We start from the raw sequence: 19882 nt of genomic DNA, 5'->3' as shown, positions 1-19882 counted from the left end.
TGCTCGTGCTAGCAGTTGGAGACTGATCTGATGTCAGCACGGGTATATATACCCCCACAGGAAGCGTAGCAACTCAGTAATTTCCGTCTCCAAAGCAGTTTGGAGAGCCTGCACGCTCGCTGAGCGTGTTTCCAATCTACTTTCTATTTTCTATTTTCTACTTTCTATATTCTTTTTACTAAATTTCTACAGGACCATCGAGCCCCGCACTCCTGCGGTGATACCCTTGGGGTCCCTCCCCCAGTTGTTTCCCGGGGTGATTTCCGAGATCCCCCGGAGGTCTAGGCCTCGGTCCGGTGGCCGAATCGCGGCAGGGACTAGCCCCCGGGCGAGAAGGGCTCGGGCGTGGCGGAAGAGGCGCCTCGGTCCCGGCGTGGATCTCGAGGCAGTGGGTGCATTTCCTCAAGCGCGGCGGTGAAGGTACTTGCCCTCTCCCCCCGCAGCCGGAGACCGCCCGGGTTCCAACCGGGAAACGCAGAGGATCAGGTAAGGCGTACATCTCTTACTTTTGGTCTCCGAGGAACGAGGATAGGCGGCGTTGTCTGCATGTGGCACGCCGTGGAGGTCGCCATTTTGTCTGCCTTGTTCAGGTATTGAGCGCCCATGATAGGCGCCGGTCTATGACTAAACGTTAAGCGTATATTGCTGACCGCATATTAAGGAGCACATATTGTATACCATTGTGCGTATATTGCTAACCGCATACTAATGAGCGCATATTGGATATCATTGAGTGTATGTTGCTAACCGCATATTATTGAGCGTCTGTTGTATTAAGCGTATAGTGCTGCCACATATTGTTGAGCGCCTGCTGTATTGATGAGCGCCTGTTGTATTGAGCGCATATTGCTGCCGCATATTATATTAAGCGCATATTCTTCAATGGAACAGAACGCCTCTGCATCTTCAGCGGCGGCACCTCCTGATTCTGGCATTAAAGCCCTCGGCCTCTGCTCAGCATGCCAGCTTAGAACCACACACAGCGAAGAGCCAGACTCTCTTTGTGCCCAATATGAGGAGGCAGTGGGAGCCTCGGGCCAGGACCAGTCTCAACCGAGGTTTGCTGACAGTTCCCCAGGGGCCACCCCGGATCTAGCGGGCAGTCTTGAACAACCTGGAATCCCGGGGGACCTGGTACCCCGACGACTAGAGACCGCTTCCATTTCCTGGGTGGATCTCTTTAAGGGGATTCATGCCTTTGTACAGATGCAATCAGCTTCCCGTCCAGGCCCTGCTGCTGCGGCCGCTGCTGTTGTTCCTCCAGCTGATCCTGCCCCTGGACCTTCACGCCCTTATTGTGGGCACCCGCCTCCGAGCAGTTCGGTTCAGGCGGACCCTGATGTCTCTGAGGACAAGTCCGAACCCCCCGGAGGAGGGGGAACTTCCCTCAGGGATTGAGCCATATCGAACCATGAGGCGGTTCTTTCCCAAGGAAGATCTCTCCCACCTGGAATCTCAGTGCCTGGCGGAGTTGGATATTACAGGTCCCAGCACTACGGCGCCCTCTACGCAGAACCCTCTACTGGAAGGTCTTTGTCCTCCAGCCCGCCATTTTCCCTTCTTACAAGCAGCACAGCAACTGATAGATTTGGAATGGGCTGCACCAGCAGCCTCATTCAAAGGGGGTCGGGCCCTGACGGGCATGTACCCCCTGGAACCGGCAATCAAGGAGATGCTGGCGTGCCCTCAGGTGGACTCCTTGGTCAGTGCTGTGGTCAAGCGCACTACCATTCCAGTTGAAGGGGGGGCGGCCCTCAAGGAGGCTCATGACCGGCGCTTGGACGCCATTCTGAAACAGACCTTTGAGGTGGCAGCTCTATCTTTGTGGATCGCAACCTGCTGCACAGTGGTGACGCGTTCCTGTTTGTCACAGGTCAGGAACAATGCTCCGGCAACAGACATGGAGTCAGCGTTCTCGTTCCTCACGGATGCTGCATCAGACCTAGTCCGTACAACAGCCAAGGGGGTCTCGTCCTCCGTAGCCGCCAGGAGGCAGCTCTGGATACGGAATTGGTCAGCCGATGCGCCTTCGACACGCCTCACCAGAATGCCCTTTAGGGGTTCTTTCCTGTTTGGCAGCGACCTTGATAAACTGGCCAGCACACGGGGCACCTCTCCAGTACCTAGACTGCCAGAAGATCGGTTCAGAAGGAACCAGCGCACCTTTCCAAGGCCCTCCAGAGGTAGAAGCTCCCAGCGCTTCACTCCCTATAGGAGTTGCTACCAGGCGCCTCGTCCTCCGGCCAGGAACCAGTCCTTTCGGAATAAGCAACGCAAGAGGGGAGCCGGCTCGGGTTCAGGTCCCGGCCGCGCCTCACAATGAGAATCAGCCGATCCATCTGGGGGACGGAGCCATAGGGGGCAGGTTAACCCTCTTCTACCCCAGATGGGTCGAGATTACTTCGGACCAGTGGGTCCTCGCCATCATCCGAGAGGGGTATTATCTGGACTTTCATCATCTCCCTCCGGACAGGTTTGTGGAATCTTCGTGTCCCATACACAAGAAGGCAGCATTGGAAGCTACCCTGGCGAGGCTCCTGTCCTTGAAAGCCATCATCCCAGTACCTGCATGGGAAATGAATTCTGGACACTATTCCATTTATTTCATGGTACCCAAGAAAGAGGGCACTTTCCGGCCCATATTGGACCTCATGTCAGTCAATCGATACTTAAGGGTCCCGAGGTTTCGCATGGAAACTCTGCACTCAGTCAAGACCGGAGTACAGCCAGGAGAATTCCTCACGGCCTTAGACTTGTCAGAAGCCTACCTGCATATCCCGATCCATCCGGATCATCAGCGCTACCTACGCTTCAAGGTTCTGGGATGCCACTTCCAATTCCGGGCTCTGCCCTTCGGGTTAGCCACGTCGCCACGGACCTTCACCAAGGTGGTTGTAGTGGTAGCAGCGGCGCTCAGACGGGAAGGAATCCTCATCCATCCCTACCTGGACGATTGGCTGATCAGGGCGAAATCACGGGAGGAGAGCCATCGGGCAACCAACAGAGTGATCGCCCTTCTGGAAAGCCTGGGATGGGTAGTCAACCTCAACAAGAATTGCATATAGCCTTCCCAATCACTGGAATACCTGGGAGTACAGTTCGACACCCAGGCAGACAAAGTCAGTCTCACTACCAAGAGAAGGTTAACACTTCAGACGCGTCTCCGGTCCTTGATGGGAGCCAGCCGGCTCATAGCTTGGGATTATCTGCAGGTTCTCGGCCTCATGGCCTCCACCTTGGAAGTGGTGCCCTGGGCAAGGGCCCATATGAGACCTCTACAATGCTCTCTGCTCTCTTGCTGGAGCCCCCGCTTCCGGAATTATTCCGTGCATCTACCTCTGCCAGCCAGAGTGCGGACCCAGTTACGATGGTGGTTGCAGTCCAACCACACGAGCAGGGGGTCGAAGATGTCCTCCCCCACGTGGACTCTGCTCACCACAGATGCCAGCCTGAGCGGCTGGGGAGCACACTGCGAAGAACTCACCGCACAAGGGCGGTGGAACAGGGAAGAGTTGGGGTGGAACATCAACCGTCTAGAGGCACAAGCAGTCCGGTTAGCCTGCCTGCAATTTGCTCACAGATTGAAGAACAGAGCAGTCAGAGTGATGTCCGACAACGCCACCACGGTGGCATACATCAACCGTCAGGGCGGAACCAGAAGCAGACAGGTATCTCTAGAGATAGCCCCGCTGATGGCTTGGGCAGAGGCGAATCTTCAGGACATCTCCACAGTCCACATTGCCGGGAAGGACAACACCACGGCAGACTTCCTCAGTAGAGAAAGCCTAAATCCGGGGGAATGGCAGCTGTCAACCACAGCCTTACAGATGATTGTGGATCACTGGGGGATTCCGGACATGGACTTACTAGCGGACAAGTCCAATGCTCAAGTACCCAGATACTTCAGCCGTTCTCACACGGGATCGACGCCCTGGTCCAGCCATGGCCTCCAGGGACTCTGCTATACGCTTTTCCTCCGTGGCCTCTGCTGGGCGCCATCATCCACAAGATTCAGAAGCACCGGGGCCTAGTTCTTCTAGTGGCACCAGACTGGCCAAGAAGACCCTGGTACGCGGACATGAGAAGACTACTGGCAGGGGAGCCCCTTCCCCTGCCTCCTCTCAGGGACCTGCTTCGTCAAGGTCCCATCCTCCACGAGGATCCAGCTCAATTCTTTCTTACGGTCTGGCCATTGAGAGGGCTAGACTGAAGAAAAGAGGTTACTCGGAGCCGGTGATAGATACACTCCTCAGAGCTCGCAAGTTTTCCACATCCCTCACCTATATAAGGATCTGGAGAGTATTTGAAGCCTGGTGCGACACTCATGGCACCAATCCACACGCCACCACAATTCCTATTGTTCTGGATTTTCTACAGGATGGGCTTCAGAAGGGTCTCTCTCTAAGCTCCATCAAGGTTCAGGTGTCTGCGCTGTCTTGCTACGGTCCCAGGAGGGATGGCAAGACCATTGCCACGCATCCAGATGTTTCTCGCTTCCTGAAAGGAGTCAAGCACATTCGTCCGCCACTGAAGTGGCCTGTGCCTCTGTGGAACCTTAACCTAGTTTTGGATCTCCTCGCGGGATCCACCTTCAGACCCCTTCGGGGCCTGTCTCTCCGTTCTCTCCTTTTGAAGATGGTGTTTCTGCTGGCAGTGTGTTCAGCACGCCGCATCTCGGAGCTAAAAGCACTGTCTTGCCGTGATCCCTTTCTCAGAATCACTCCAGAGGCTATCCATCTTCGCACGGTTCCCTCCTTTCTACCTAAAGTGGTTTCACAATTTCACCTCAACCAAACCATATCCTTGCCTACCATGGCGGGTTTGAAGAAATCAGAAGAAGGGCGTTTGCTACGCCATCTCGACATCGTCAGATTGCTGCCCAGATATCTGGAATTGACACAAGAAGTACGAAAGACGGACCATCTGTTCGTCCTGCACAGCGGAAAGAAACAAGGTGAAGCGGCCTCTCGGCCCACCATCGCCCGCTGGATTAAAGAAGTTATCAAAGCAGCTTACGTAGAGGCCGGGAAGTCACCGCCTCTACAAGTCAAGGCTCATTCTACCAGAGCCCAAGCAGCATCTTGGGCAGAATCCAGGATGCTGTCGCCTGCAGAAATACGTAAAGCGGCGACATGGTCCTCCCTCCATACCTTTTCCAGGTTCTAACGTCTGGATGTCCAGGCCAGGGAGGACACAGCATTTGCGAGGGCAGTCCTACACGGTCCTCGGGCAGCCTCCCACCCGGGCTGGGAGTAAAGCTTTTGTACATCCCATTAGTTCTGAGTCCATCTGGCTACACGCCAGGAAATGTTGAGATTACTCACCTGATAATCTCCTTTTCCTTAGTGTAGACAGATGGACTCAGCATCCCGCCCAGGCTGTCAGTATACATGGGTTTCACCGATTCAAGGTAGGCCATGTCATTTTTTGCTTACATAAGAGCGTCCACTCTACCAGGTGTCGACGCCTTCTGGTTGTGAATGCTGGTGGTCTCCAGCTCCTATCAATCGGTCAGGGGAATCCTGTTTCACTAATTTCATTGATCATCAGTACATCCATAACAGCTTTTGCAAGGAAGATTACTGAATTGCTACGCTTCCTGTGGAGGTATATATACCTGTGCTGACGTCAGATCAGTCTCCAACTGCTAGCGCGAGCATACTATACCCATTCGTTCTGAGTTCATCTGTCTACACTAAGGAAAAGGAGATTATCAGGTAAGTAATCTCAACATTATCTCCTTCAAATTCTGTGTTATCTGCAAGCACATAATGGTCATTATGGACCTCCACAATGTCTGTGTCTGCTGTTTGGGCTCCTATCCTGATACCAGCAGCTGTAGAGCTCATGAAAGGATATTGCCTAGAACCCTTAAAATTCCAGGAGTTTAAATTGAAATATGATAATCTCAGAAGAAAAGGGTGAAATCCCTTGAGAGACCTGAACCTTCTAAAAAATGGAGGTCATGGTCTCCTGCTTGTAAGAGTTAACTCTTTGATCTCCCACTCTGAAAAGCCAGAGTCATTGAAGAATTCCTCTTTGACGCATTAATCAGGCCATGGTGTTAATAAAACGTTAAAGCATGAGGAATGTGCGCTAAAATCAGCTTTTTTTGGCTTCATTGACTCCTCACACCTGGGTGCATAAATTACCAGCTCAATACTGAGAGATTGTATATGTCCACCTGATGCAAAGAGCTCCTGGCTCTCAGAGAATGAGTCCGATCAGGAAGGTCTCCTGATTGGAGAGCCTCAACCTGGTGCAGCAGGAAATGATCTTGTAGCAAGGACCTGATCTCCAGGTGGTGCATTGTCCTCTTGCATGGAGGATGTGTCTCCCAGGGCTTCTGCAAAGGAGGAAAGAGTCAGGTCAGCCATCATAGTGATTTGATTATTAGGAATATAGACAGCTAGGTGGCTGCTGGGCATGAGGATCACCTAATAACATGCCTACCTGGTGCAAAGGTGGCAGAACTCATGTGTCACCTAGATAGGATTTTAGACAGTGCTGGGGAGAAGCCGGCTGTTGTGTTACAGGTGGGCACCAATGACATAGGAAAATGTGGGAGTGAGGTTTTGGAAGCCAAACTTAGGCTCTTAGAAAGCTGAAATCCAGAACCTCCAGAGTAGCATTCTCTAAAATGCTTCCTGTTCCACGTGCAGGACCCCAGAGGCAGGCAGAACTCTGGAGTCTCAATGCGTGGACGAGACAATGGTGCAAGGAAGAGGGATTCAGTTTTGTAAGGAACTGGGAACCTTTTGGGGAAGGGGGAGTCTTTTCCAAAGTGATGGGATCCAGTTTAACCAGGGTGGAACCAGGCTTCTGGAGCTAACCTTTAAAGAAGAGAAAGCAGCTCCAGCTTCACCCAGGCAAGTGTGTCAGATTGTTTGTCCATCAACCAATCCTTCTGGAATCTAATCCAGCTGTCATCTCAATATCTTGTCTCTGGACTTGACTGCTTGGATGTTGAGCACTTGATATTCTCATAAGAACACAAGTTGCCATACTGGGTCAGAATGAGGGTCCATCAAGCTTCTCACCTTTCTGTCTCTTATGACCCCAGTGGACTAGGAATAGGTGGTGTCAAGTGTATGTTGTTGTCCAACTGGCTAGCAGACTATATCGTGCACTGCTATTCTGTGGCTGGTCTTCAGATCCAGACTATCAAGGCTTATAAAGTAAGAGCCATGGCTATTTCAGTTACTCACTTAAGATGCGTGACCATTGAATACATCTGCAAAATTGCAGTTTGGTTGTTAGTTCATACCTTCATATCCCAGTACTGTCTGGACACACTATCAAGAAGTAACAGACTTTTGCCAGCAGTTCTGTGCAGCCTGTTCATTCAGTAGTCCATTGGGGGAGGGGGGTGTCCAGATTGTGTTTTTTTTTTTGTTTTTTTTTCAGGAAATGCTTTGTTGCAACCCTCATTTTCGACTTCCACCATCATTATGGCTAATTCAGCTTTGCTTGTTAATGGAGAAAGCAAGATTACTTATCAGAAACCGGGTTCTTCATAGACAGGAGGATGAGTTAACCATGCTTACGTGCCTTGCTGGAGAGTCAAGTACCTAGCTATAGCTAAGCTCTACAATCAGCTAAGGGACTCATAAGCAGTGTGCATGGGAACTCCAGTGCATGCTCAGCAGTGAAAATGCTACTGAGATAGAGATGGGTCCATTCAATACAGTCATGGTTATTTTCTGTCGATAATCAGGGCTGAATTAGCCTTGATGTATGGCTGACATGGATTCGTCTCTCCTGCTTAGCATGTGCAGGAATTCCTGTGCTGATGTTGTCTTGTGAGCTTACTCTGTCTTTTTTTTTTTTCTCATCCGAGCACAGCACGGACTTGTACTCTGTCTCTGTGTTTTGTCTAATATTTTTTTGTACAATTCTTTGTGTTTTATCACTAAAAAAAGTTGCCATGCTGTCTCAGCAGCACCCCTAACTACAATTTTCAATACTACCAAAAAAAAAGGTAAAAGTAGTTACTTTCTCAAGATTTTGGCAAAAAGAAGGCCACAGTAAGTGGATTCAAGAACTGTATTTGCATTAAATGTCCTTTACAGAAGGACATGAATTCTGCTATGGTTGCCTAATATTGAAGCACAACCAGGCCATTTGCTATAATTGTGGGTGAGTGGATGTCATTGTGTACACAATGCACCGGAGCTTATAAAATGAGAAACTGCTCAATTCTCGTAAATGTTGCATTTGCTCCCCTTCCCACAGTGCAGTATCGTCTGCCTCACTGGAAAGAGTTAAGCCAGAGCTCCTCAAAACTCCCATTACGGCAAGGCAGATCAAAACCTCAGTCAAGTAGTGCTGACCAGCTTGCATTGAAGAAAAGCCTGTAACAATCTGCGGAGCTGCTGGAGCAACAACATTGAAGAAGCACTGAGGGCCATCTGCACAGTGCATTGACGCATGCACTGACCAGCACTGATAATGGCATTTGTGCATCACTGATGCATGGACCATCGGTGCCACCTGAATATGCATCATCGGCACCATTGATGCGCATACACACTTGGCTAGTTGACACATGCATTGACATACTCCAAGCAAGGTAAGTAGAAGCACGTGAACATGAAATCATTGAAACATCCGGCGCAGCTGAAACTTAAATCGACATTGATGCACTTAATACCGCGAACCTTCTTACATTAATTGCATCATGTTGAATTACTGACACAATTTTATGTGGGCTGTCTGAGATCAGGAGCAGAAGGAGATATACTTCTACTCCCTCTAATCACTAGAGCCCTTACACCAGCAGAAAGTTTGCACTAAGACACCAGATTCCATATGTTCTTTGATGTCTCTTCTAATAGAAATAAACCATTGGAAAAAAAATGGGTTTATCACTAAATAAATCATTAACCACTTTATCTTCAACATAAAGTTAACATTGAAAGAATTAAAATGGCATCAAACAAGCAGATAGAATAATCAGTATTTCAAACCCATTTATATGCTCTGATATTCAGTGTTCACAAAAGTTTTATCATTTCAAAAGAATTTTTCTGTGCAATTAAAATGAAATCCACTTTTGAAATTGGTCAATCTGAAGTATATTTAAAAAAAACAAAAACAAAAAAAACTTACTCCAAGCCATGTCTGTCTATATGGCCAGTGATTTTGTTCATAAGAATAGTCTCTTCCATTTTGTTCGGCACCAATGTCAGGTTCACTGGTCTATAATTTCTCGAATTATCCTGGACACCTTTTTAAAAATTAGCAACCCATTGCTCACCCTCCAGTCTTCAGATATTATGGCTGTATTAAATGATAGGTTATAGTTACTAGCAACAGGTTTGCAATTTCATGTTTGAGTTTTTTTAGGACTTTCAATTGGATGCCATTTGGTTCTGATGATTTATTACTCTTTAGTTTGGAGAACATAATGGATCAAACTAACAATGTCAAAAGGATTTGTTTTAATTTCTCAGAATCATCATTAAAGAATGTTTCAGATGTGGGTATGTTCCCAACAGCCTTCTTAGTAAAAACAGAAGCAAAGAATTTATTCAGTTTTTCTGCTATTTTCTTGTCCTCCCTGAGTACCCTTTTCACCCCTCAGTCATCTAGTGGGCTCAACTGACTCCTCCACAGGCTTTTTGCATCAAATGTACTTGAAAACGTTTTGTTTTTTTTAGTTTTTGCTTTTGGGGTAAGCTTCTCAATCTTTCTTGGCCTGTCAAACTACTGTTTTATATCTAACTTGCCAGTACTTATTCTCTTGTCTCTTTTTACTTTGTTTGGACCATCTATCCATTTTTGAATGATGCACTTTTGACTGCTTCTTTCACCTAACAAGTAAACCATGCTGGCAGTCTGATTTTTTTTCTTCAGTCTTTTTGAAGTCTTGGGGAGGAAAGTTAAGGTGTAATGGCCAATATAGAAAAAATAAAAGGGGGCATCCACAAAAGTCTGTCCTGCCCCATAAGTGGTTGAAATGGTCCTGACCAAACCTTTGAACTTTAGTCCAGTAAAAGATTTTGATTTTATTAATTGCCTGCCAGTCAAACTACTGGCAGTGGCTATTGGGTGGTGAAGAAAATAGTTCTCGAGGGATTATTATGGCTCTGATAGTTTAAAGCAAGACTTGACAAATCCAGGTGCCAGGTTATCATGGTAACCAGAAATTTTTCTTGTTGCCTGAGATTTTTGTGCCTCACTTTAGCTCCAGGTACTGCAGCCATTGCCTGAAGCACTCTTCCTTTCTAGGGATTTTCACTGCAGGGCCTTCATTGAGTTTGAGCGACTGGTATGGTGTCCAAACGTCTGTGTTGGTCTCAAGTCTTGCAAGATCAGTTTGGAAATTCGTGGATCATACAACTCAGATTCATAGAAACATAGAAGTGACGGCAGAAGAAGACCAACGGCCCATCCAGTCTGCCCAGCAAGCTACGCAGTTTATCCATTTTTGTTTCCCCCTTTTTTTTCTCCCTCCCACCCGTCTCTATTGGCTTCCAGCACCCTCCGGCCCCAATTCTCTTCCACCCCTCCACCAATGCAGAGAGCAGCGCCATCCTAGTGAACATCCAGCTCAATCAGGGGTAGCAACCAGCAGGCCACACCCCTGCCCCTTACCCACCCCTGTTTTCTTTGGTTTTTTTTTATTTTTTGAGATGGCAGCCCTCCATCTTTCCGCTCCGTGAAGGTGGAACACCAACCACTGGCCACCGGCATCCCGCTCTGTGAATGCCTCTGTGGCTACTGCCGCTCTGTGCAGTGTTTGCTGCCTCCTCTCTATTTATGCCCACTAGACTTGAGAGCTGTGCAATGCCACCCCCTGGAAAGGAACAGCAGCAGCCAGAAGGAAAGGGATAGCTGGCAGGTGTCTAAGGAGTGCAGCTGGCTTAAGCTAGTTGGGGGAGAGGCAGGAGCTGACGAGGTGGGTGGCTGGTTTGCTGGGAGTAACTGGAGAGAGGCTGACTGGATGACTAAGGGGACAAGCAGGATTACAGAGAGGGTGGTGCAGTGAGGCTGAGACAGCTGGGGAAGGGAGGGGAGTTCAGAGAGGGAAACAGGGATGAGAGAGCTGTGAACAGGATGGGAGAGACAGATTGCTGGAGATTGGTTTGCTGGATTCAGAAAAAGACTGCTAGGATTAAGGGGGATTGAGAGAAGAAAATGGGGGGGGGGGGGGGGGGGAAGAGACCCAAACATGCTGCTTGACAGCATGTTTGTGGTGGTGGGAAGGAGGATGACATTTACCAAGCTTTTTTCCTTCCCCGCCATAGACACAGAATGGAAAAACAGCCTTAGTAAATCAGATACTAAAAGAATTGCAAGAGAGCTTGCAGAGGGAATCCCAAAAAACCTAGGAGTCGGTGGCTGAGCGCTCTCATATCTTCTTTCCAGCTCTTCTGGCTGTGATGCTTTAGCTTTTATGGAGATAATGGGGGAGGTTCAAAGAGTTTTTAGTTGATGGTTCCTAGATTAAAAGAACATGTCAAGGTCTAGTTTAAAAGCATTAAGTGTTTTGTTTTTTTTGAGTACTTATTTTTAAAATACTATCCCTTTGCTGTGGAAAACGTGTCAAGCCACAAGTTGGGGATCTCTGTCCAAAAGACATATTTTTGTTAATCATTTTTAATCACTAGTCAAGGCTTAATTTATAGTCAAAAAGGAAGTGGAACTGAGGACGTTGAGATAAGCGAGGCCATGGCTGGTGTAAACTGGGCAAAGAAGCAAGACCATGGCTGGGTGTAACTTTATATCGCACACCCATATCCAAAAACATTCTTCACACTCTTAATGTGCTTGATGACCACTGGCAGGTGAAGAATGGCTGGAGGTTGGGGATGCAGGACCACTGAGGTTAGAAGGAGAATAGAGACAATGGGGCTTTCTCTAACCCTCTCCTCCTCTCTGTCCTGATCCTCCACCCCATACTCCCCCTTATAAATTCCGCCTTTGTCCTTGTCACCCTCCTTCCCCATTGGTCCTAAAGCTCTTAAGTCTAACTCCTATCCCTGTTGATCCTAGAGTCCCCTTCTTTCCTTGGAAAATCACTCTCTCCAGCAAGTCTCCTCCTCAGCCAGTAAAGTGCAAACATCCTCTTCAGGTTAGAAATAGCTGGCTCACCTCTACTTTAGGGAGGCAGGAGCAGACTAGTGTGCATTGTCCACTGTCCTCAGTCTTCTTGGATTGGGGTATGGGACTTAGAATTCAAAAGCATGGCATGCTCTGTGCCACCTTGGGGGTGAAAGGAAGGGAGCAATGCTGCATGCTCTCCTCACTCACTCTCTCTCTATCCCTCCCTCCCCATACCCAGTCCTTTCTCCACCCCCTCCGATCACTCACAGATTGCTCCCTGCTCTGATTGGCACTCACATTTCATAGTCCTTCTTATTCCCTCACTTACATTCCACAGCACCTTTGATCCCTTGATTCGCTCTTTCCTCCTTCCTCACATAATCCACAGACTCTCCGATCCTTTCACTCACTTTTTTTTAGCCCGCTTACATCCCATCACTCACTAGCCTTCCCTTCCCTCCGATCCCTTCACTCACTCCCCAAATCTCCTCATTCAATCCCTTGGCCCTTTCACCCTCATCAGTGTGGTGACCAGCAGCAGGGCTTGGGATGATGGCATGATAAGCAGGAAGCCAGCACACCCAGGAGTGGCCGATGCAATGGGACTGATAGGCATTTACCCCGCATTTTTTTTTTTTTTTTTTTTTTTTTTTTACCTTGGCTGTTGTCCCTCAGCCTCCTAAATTGTGCTTATAACACTGATCTTCTCTGCTTCCTCCAGAGGCTGGAAATAATCCATGCAACTACTGGCTCTGTTCTGTTTTCTTTTGGGTCCCAGAAAAAAAGGTGGCAGAATATTGTTCTGCCAGAAATTAAACTCTTGGTAATGGACACAAAAAGGAATTGAATTTATACAAATTTGAAAGTTATGAGCAGTAGGAGCCGTTCATCAGGGCGAGAATTGAAGCCTTGACAATTAGAAGTACTCCTTGCAAGTTTCAAGCTTAATCCTTTGTGTCTGTTTTTTGCTCTGCAGTGTCTGCTTCAGTGTCATCCTTTTCCCCGCAATACAGGAGGGTGGGAACAAAAGGGGAGGGCTTCAATTCAGGGATTTGTACACAAAAAGGAAGTGGAACTGTGGAAAGGGGTGAGATGGATGGGGGCCAGGGCCGGGTGTGACTGCTGCAAATGGGGCAGTACCGAGGCCAGGTTTGAAATCTCGCTCTTTCCCCTTCCCTCTTACACTTCAGACATTTGTAAATAAATGAATTATGGAATGGAGCCTATTTGGAAGCTGTCCTTTACAGGGCTATAACATTTGTGTGACCATAAGCCGTATCGCCAAAATCAAAAACCCCAGTATTATAAATTTCTTAAATAAGAGTTCCGTGGAAGTAAAAATGTTGTTGTACAGCAGTTTCGGTGACAAGTCATACCCCAGACATGCCTAAATTTAGTTGCTTGTGTTTGTGGTAGGCTGGTAACCTAGCAGACAGCAAATGCTAAGACAATAGACCTGTGGTTTAAGGTAATCATCCTGCAGGAGCTCATTCATGGGAGTCAGCTTTGACATTCTGATAAAGGGTGTAGCTTGTTGAAAGTAACCACAGATTTTCTATTGAACCACAAAAATGTCTGATTCCTCAAAGTGGGAAAAATTGGGGCCATTTTCACTCTGTACCTAATTTTTAAGCTTTAGATACAGCAGCACTCTTGTCCAGTTATCTTTGCAGCAGGAAATGTTTAATCTGGAGCTTCAAGTGTGCAGTGATGAAAAGAAATTGATGAAACTAGCTAGAGATTAGAATGTGTGGCTGAGATGCTTTATCAGAGAAGTCTGAGATGACAGGTAATTGGAATGGAAACAGTACACTACTGCTCTTGCAAGCTAAAATTTTGGACTTGTGTCGCTGTTCTCCCCTTTTCCTTTTTTTTTTTTTTTTTAATTCTCTATTGTTTTCATAAAAATACAACAAATATTACAAAACATAAGTAGCCTAAGTACAGAATTAATTAAATATATCAACTCATACTTCAAACTTAACAATCTCTGTATTAAAGCTATATTTATAAGGGAATAGAAGTGATATCCCTCTCTAGAACGGTCAACAAGAAAAAACTTATTGACCTTAGTTTTTTCTAGTTTGGTTTTTTTTTGTTCTCCCCTTTTCCGTTGATACATCTGACTGTGTGATTAGAGCGTACTGAAATGCAAGGTTCTGGTTATGTTCATTATTCCTGTGTTTTTATTCATTTTGATAAAGCTTATTTGTTTTTATCACTCTGTGGATTTGGTAGGAACCCCAACCCCTTCCATGTGTTAGTTTTCTTCGAGGTCTTATTTTTAACTTGCTGAATTCATATGGAAATATCGCATTCCCTGAGTAAAATCATAACCAGTGAGAAACCCCAACATCTATTTTTTTTTTTTTTGCAGTTTTCAGCTATTTAAACACACTGGGGTAGATTTTCAAACCGCGCGATTTGGCGTACTTTTGCTGGCGCATCAGGCGCAAGCAAAGGTACGCGGGATTTTAGTAGATACGCGCGTAGCCACTAAAATCCTGGATCGGCGCGCGCAAGGCTATCAATTCCGTATAGCCGGCGCGCGCCGAGCCGCACAGCCTACCCCCGTTCCCTCCGAGGCCGCTCCGAAATCGGAGCGGCCTCGGAGGGAACTTTCTTTTGCCCTCCCCTCACCTTCCCCTCCCTTCCCCTACCTAATCCACCCGCCCGGCCCTGTCTAAACCCCCCCCTTACCTTTGTCGGGGGATTTACGCCTCCCGGAGGGAGACGTAAATCCCCGCGCACCAGCGGGCCGCTAGCGCGCCGGGACGCAACCTGGGGGCGGGTCCGGAGGGCGCAGCCACGCTCCCGGACCGCCCCGGGCACGCTCCCGATACGCCCCGAAAACGCTGTGCGGTTCGGGCCCGCCCCCCGACACGCCCCCCTCAGAAAACCCCGGGACTTACGAGAGTCCCGGGGCTCTGCGAGCGCCGGTAGGCCTATGTAAAATAGGCTCACCGGCGCGCAGGGCCCTGCTCGCCTAAATCCGCCCGGATTTGGGCAGATTTAGGCGAGCAGGGCTCTTAAAATCCGCCCCACTATGTTGAATTGAACTAACAATCATTTTATAAGTGAACCAGATATTTTGTCTTCCTAGCTCTGGTTATCTGTTTTACTTGTTATTTAATTGTTAGGCTCCCGCATTGCATAAGAAATTCCCGCAAGGCGCGATAAATTTATCGAGCCTGCGCTATTTTTTGCTTCACACGCTGATTAAATCACCGCATGGGGCGTAACAGCGAAAAGGTTTTTAACCTGCATGTGAGAGAGAGGCCTCTGTATATAAACCAATATGTCGCACTCCATTTTATACCACTGTAAAGAAGGGGTACTTTTAACTCTGTATGGGGTTTGGGGGGGGGGGGGGGGAATGGTGATGGTTTTACATACACAGAAGTACAAATACTGAAGTTGACATCCCTGAACATTTTCTATTTGAATCGATGAAAGGTACAAGAGGAGTTGATTTGTACAATGCACTCTACCTAGCTTCAAACAAGCTAGGTAGAGAGTACAAAAAAGCTAAGTAGAGTGCATTGTACAAATCAAGTCTTCATGCACCTTTCATCGATTCAAACAGAAAATCTTCAGTGATGTCGACTTCGGTATTTATACTTCTGTGTTTGTAACCCAACCCCCCCCCCCAAAAAAAAATGCTATTCCACCCCCAGACCCCATAATCAGTTAAAAGTGCCCTCTCTCTCTCTCTCACTCTCTCTCTCACTCTCTCTCTCTCACTCTCTCTCTCTCTCTCTCACTCTCTCTCTCTCTCTCTCTCTCTCTCTCTCTCTCTCTCTCTCTCTCACTCTCTCTCTCTCTCTCTCTCACTCTCACTCTCTCACTCTTCTCCCCCCCCCCCCCCCCCCCCCCCAAATGGCATGTGGGATAAAAAAAAACCCCACCTTTTACCCCGGGAATGCATGGCTAACACAGGCACAGCATATAGAAAAAAGGTGTGGTTATTTCTGGTGCTAAAGCCCACGTTACTCTATCGCATTCCACGTTAGGAGCTGCTCATTACCATTAACTCCACCCAAACTCCTCCCACTTGCATATCAAATGTGAAATTTACATACTAGCATGTGTTATCGCAAGTGTTAAGGCCCTAACGTGAAATGATAAACGACCCTGTAAGTTTTTGCTTTTAGAGATCTGTATTGTGTGTTCTGTGACATAATATACCACCACTTATCCCGCCATTTACATTAGATACGATGACACAATCCTTCTGTAGCTTGGAAATGCGCTCTGTAGCACTGGATCCATTAGGTTGCATGCTGAACAGAATACCAGCTGATCTACATGTTCTTCAGCAGTGTATCATTAAAATCTTTTGGATTTTATTCTGAGCACGCTCAGATTAAACTCTCAGCTCCCACAGAGTGCTGGAATGAGTTACATATGCATTACCTGTGTTAGCACTAGATGTTATGAACAATTCGCTGAATCTTGGTTGTGTACTCTAACCCAGGTTGGGTGGGATTTCCTGGGGAGGGAGGCATTGGAGAATAGAGCTTTGAGAATACACTTGCCTGCGGTGGTTGCCCCTAACTGTTGCCTGAACACTGGAAGGAAAGGGCTTGTTTCCCAGGGCCATTGGCAAGTCTTGACTCCCTCCCCCCCCCCCCAACGCACACACACTTTACTCTGTAACAGTATTATCTTTAAGGCCAGGGATGGAAGGTTCCACTGGGACCAGGGGTTAAAACAGCCAATGTGACCCTGTTTTAGCACTTCAAGATTCACATGACTCCAGAGGACAACCAGAACAAATTAGCTGGTGTGTGTGGTCCCCCTTCATCAGTCATTTCACTCTGTCTTTCTGCAGTCCACCTGATCCTGATTCTCAACCTCCACCCTCTAATCTGTCCTCTCTCTCAACTTCTACCTCCTCCCTCAACCTCCACGTCCTCCAGAGAACCTCACTTAACCCCTCTCCTCTAGTGAACACCCTCATATCCTCATATTCCCCAGCTCATCACCTCACACCCACTTCAGACTTTTTCACATCCCCTCTGATACTTTCTCACCCCAAGCCCTTTTTATAACCATCTGATCCAGCCATCTCTTTTGCTCTCACCCCGTCCTCAATCTCATCTCCATCTTCTCACCTCTGACAGACCACTGCCTCTCCAACCCCTCTCTCATCCCCAACTCTGAAAGATACATCCCCTCAATTCATCTTCTGTCCTCTCCCTTCTCTCACCCTCCACAACCAATCCCTTTCCAGCTGATTAAACTCTCAAACACCTCCTGCATCTTATCCTTTCCTTCAAACAGCCCCTCCTCCAAGCATCCTACTGGATGGATCAGCAGCAACATTTTCCTGTTGGGTAGGTTCATTGGTAGTTGAGAGAGAATTGGCAATCATTACTGGCCCATGCGCACTCAGCCTCCCCTCATGTTCTGGTTCTGAGACAGATGGTAATCTGCAGGTGGCAGCAGCTTTAATAATTTGTCATCGTAGGACCTGCAAGCTCACAGACCCTGCAGTGGCTTTGATTCTTCCTCGCACAGGGGTTCCTGCTACCATAGAAACTTATGTGAGGTTGGGATCACTGGAGGGCCCATAAGTATTTGCTGGCTCACAGCCTTCATGCTGACTTCCACTACTAATACTGCTTCTGACACTTCTGTTTGAGGCATTTATGACCCCGGTTGAAGGTTTTGTAATCCCATTTGGGGTCCTGTCCCACAGTTTGGGAAGCCCTGGGTTAGTATTGGCCCTGTGGTTGGCGTTTGCTGGTATGCATGCCTTTCCCTCTCCTACTGGTACAGCAGATAGCAGCACAGTCTGTGCCAACTTGGATAGGTAGTGGTTTATGGAAGAAGCTATATATGCATGGCTGGTGCCAGCACAGCGAGAGGCTGGTAGCAGAGTGACTGTTGTCACAAGACTGTAGCATTACTGTGGTGGAACATTTGATGCTGTACTCTCTGAGAGGTAGTACTTGTACCACTTCTCCCCATAATGATGCCTATGGATTACATAGCGAGTATTCTTTAGGGAATCAAACAGGAGTCTCCAGAGTTACAGCTCTCTATATCAAAATTTTAATTGCAGTACTGATTCAAATGAATTTTTATGCCTGTAACTTAAAATAATTGATAACTTATAGCTTTCCTAAATGATTTGTTATGCCTTTTCTTGCAGTGGTATAATGACAGATGGAGTTATGATTTTTCCAGTACTGATCATGATGACTTTACCCTCACCTAGTGTGGAAGGTATGTAACAGATTTCCCCATATGTCAATATGTTCTTGAAGGTCAGAGTTTCTTCCAGTTTGGTTTTAAGTGGGAGTTAATTTAATTTTTTTGTTTGTGGTATATAGAAGCCATATCATAAACATCTGAAATACACTACTCGGAGGGCCAGACTTTGAAAAGCATTGGTGTAGTTGGCAAAGATGAGAAGTGCTATGCATCATTCTTAGAGAAGCTGGGTTAGTGCCTGTCTTCCTGAATAATACTAGTATAGTAAACTTTGATTATTTGTCTTAAGCATATTTCTGAAGTCTGTAAGTAACTTCAGTTTGGGAGATATGGGTCTTGAATGGGCAAAATTGAGAGGTGTGCAAAAAATCATGCAATAGCTATTTTTCTATGGTATGAGAATTATTGAAAGAAGAGTATACACCTCGAGAATCAAGACATTAATGAGTTTGCTCCACTAGTGGGAGTTGTATGGCAGTCGTGAACATAGTGGATCTGGTGTTTGAAGGTACTGACCTTGATTTAATGAATGGGAACTCGGCACAGACATAATGATAGGTGGAGGAAGATGAAGCTGGGGTTCCTATGAGGCGCTATATCTTTTGAGATGGTACAGCTACTCTTAAAATACCTCTTCAGGCTGCACAGAAAGAATTGGAAAAGGATGTTTTCTGGATCCTTTAGATTGTGTTAATTGTGGATAGTATAGCAATAGGTCTGGTCCCTCTTCGAAACTTGTTTTGCTATCTTTATCACTTTGCTCTGGGTTCTTATACACCTTGCTTGTGGTTTTGCTTCGTAGTCTTTGGAGCATTTTGTGCTGTTGGCTTTGGTGATGGCTCAAGCATCAGGAGCACTGGTGTTGAATGCTTTGGGCACTCCAAAGTGGCATGCATCTGCCTCTCCTATGAGCTGTGCAAAGACTTTAAAGTTATTGTGTTCTCCAACGCACTGTGGAATGAATCATAAGTCAAATTCATTGAAAACTTTTTCCTTGGCAGCATCTACTGAGCATTTCGAGGAAATCTGACGCTATGTTTATTTTTGGCCAGAATGGACACTGCGTGAGTCAAATGCACCAGGGAATTCCGGTGCTTGCTTTTAGTAGGTCTTTGTGTTGAGACCATAGCTACTTGTCTAGTTGGAATTGTTTCAGAGGATTTATTTCAAATGCCTTGAGAGAAGAAGGAAACTAGTGATCTCCCTTCTTCGGCTCTAAAAGCTGTAATTTTAGCTGCTCTGGATCTCTGTGCCCTCTGTGACATTTTGCTGATCATGGTAGCAGTAGTTGTGGCTGTCTGTAATGGACATTATTTGTCCAAAGGAGCAATATTTAACCTGCAGGTTTTCTTTGAGGCCATCATTGGTTAGCACTGAACAATGTTTTTATTTTTGGGTCACTTATGCGAGAAAATAGAGGAGGAAAATTGATAGTTCTAAGAGAAGAGAAATAGCCATCCATGCAGAGCACGGACGAAAACAGACTGAGGACATGAGGTAAAGCCTACACAGGAAATCCTGCACATGCTCAACAGAGCTTGGAGAGATAGATCTGTTCAGTGCCGCCTGATGGCATCACCCACAGATCATGGCTAATTCAGCTTGCTTA

At 47.1% G+C, this 19882-nt stretch overlaps 1 protein-coding gene across 6 annotated transcripts in view; it reads left to right on the top strand.

Moving 5' to 3' along the window:
• Nucleotides 1-19882, top strand: part of ACVR1 (activin A receptor type 1) — a 231441-nt gene that overhangs the window by 58914 nt on the left and 152645 nt on the right. For 4 of the 6 annotated variants that reach the window (XM_029605532.1, XM_029605534.1, XM_029605533.1 and 1 more), the window contains one exon: nt 18212-18285. In XM_029605532.1, the coding sequence (XP_029461392.1) occupies nt 18219-18285 (67 nt within the window). In that variant the 5' untranslated portion in view covers nt 18212-18218. Of the gene's footprint in view, nt 1-8504; nt 8573-18211; nt 18286-19882 lie in introns of those variants that run through there. The other 2 variants (XR_003857345.1, XM_029605531.1) reach the window with 1 other exon arrangement.

Source organism: Rhinatrema bivittatum, chromosome 6 (assembly GCF_901001135.1).
Source record: "Rhinatrema bivittatum chromosome 6, aRhiBiv1.1, whole genome shotgun sequence".
NCBI classification, from domain to species: domain Eukaryota; kingdom Metazoa; phylum Chordata; class Amphibia; order Gymnophiona; family Rhinatrematidae; genus Rhinatrema; species Rhinatrema bivittatum.
The sequence above is the reverse complement of the archived record's forward strand: the minus strand, read 5'-3'. Positions and strand labels throughout refer to the sequence as shown.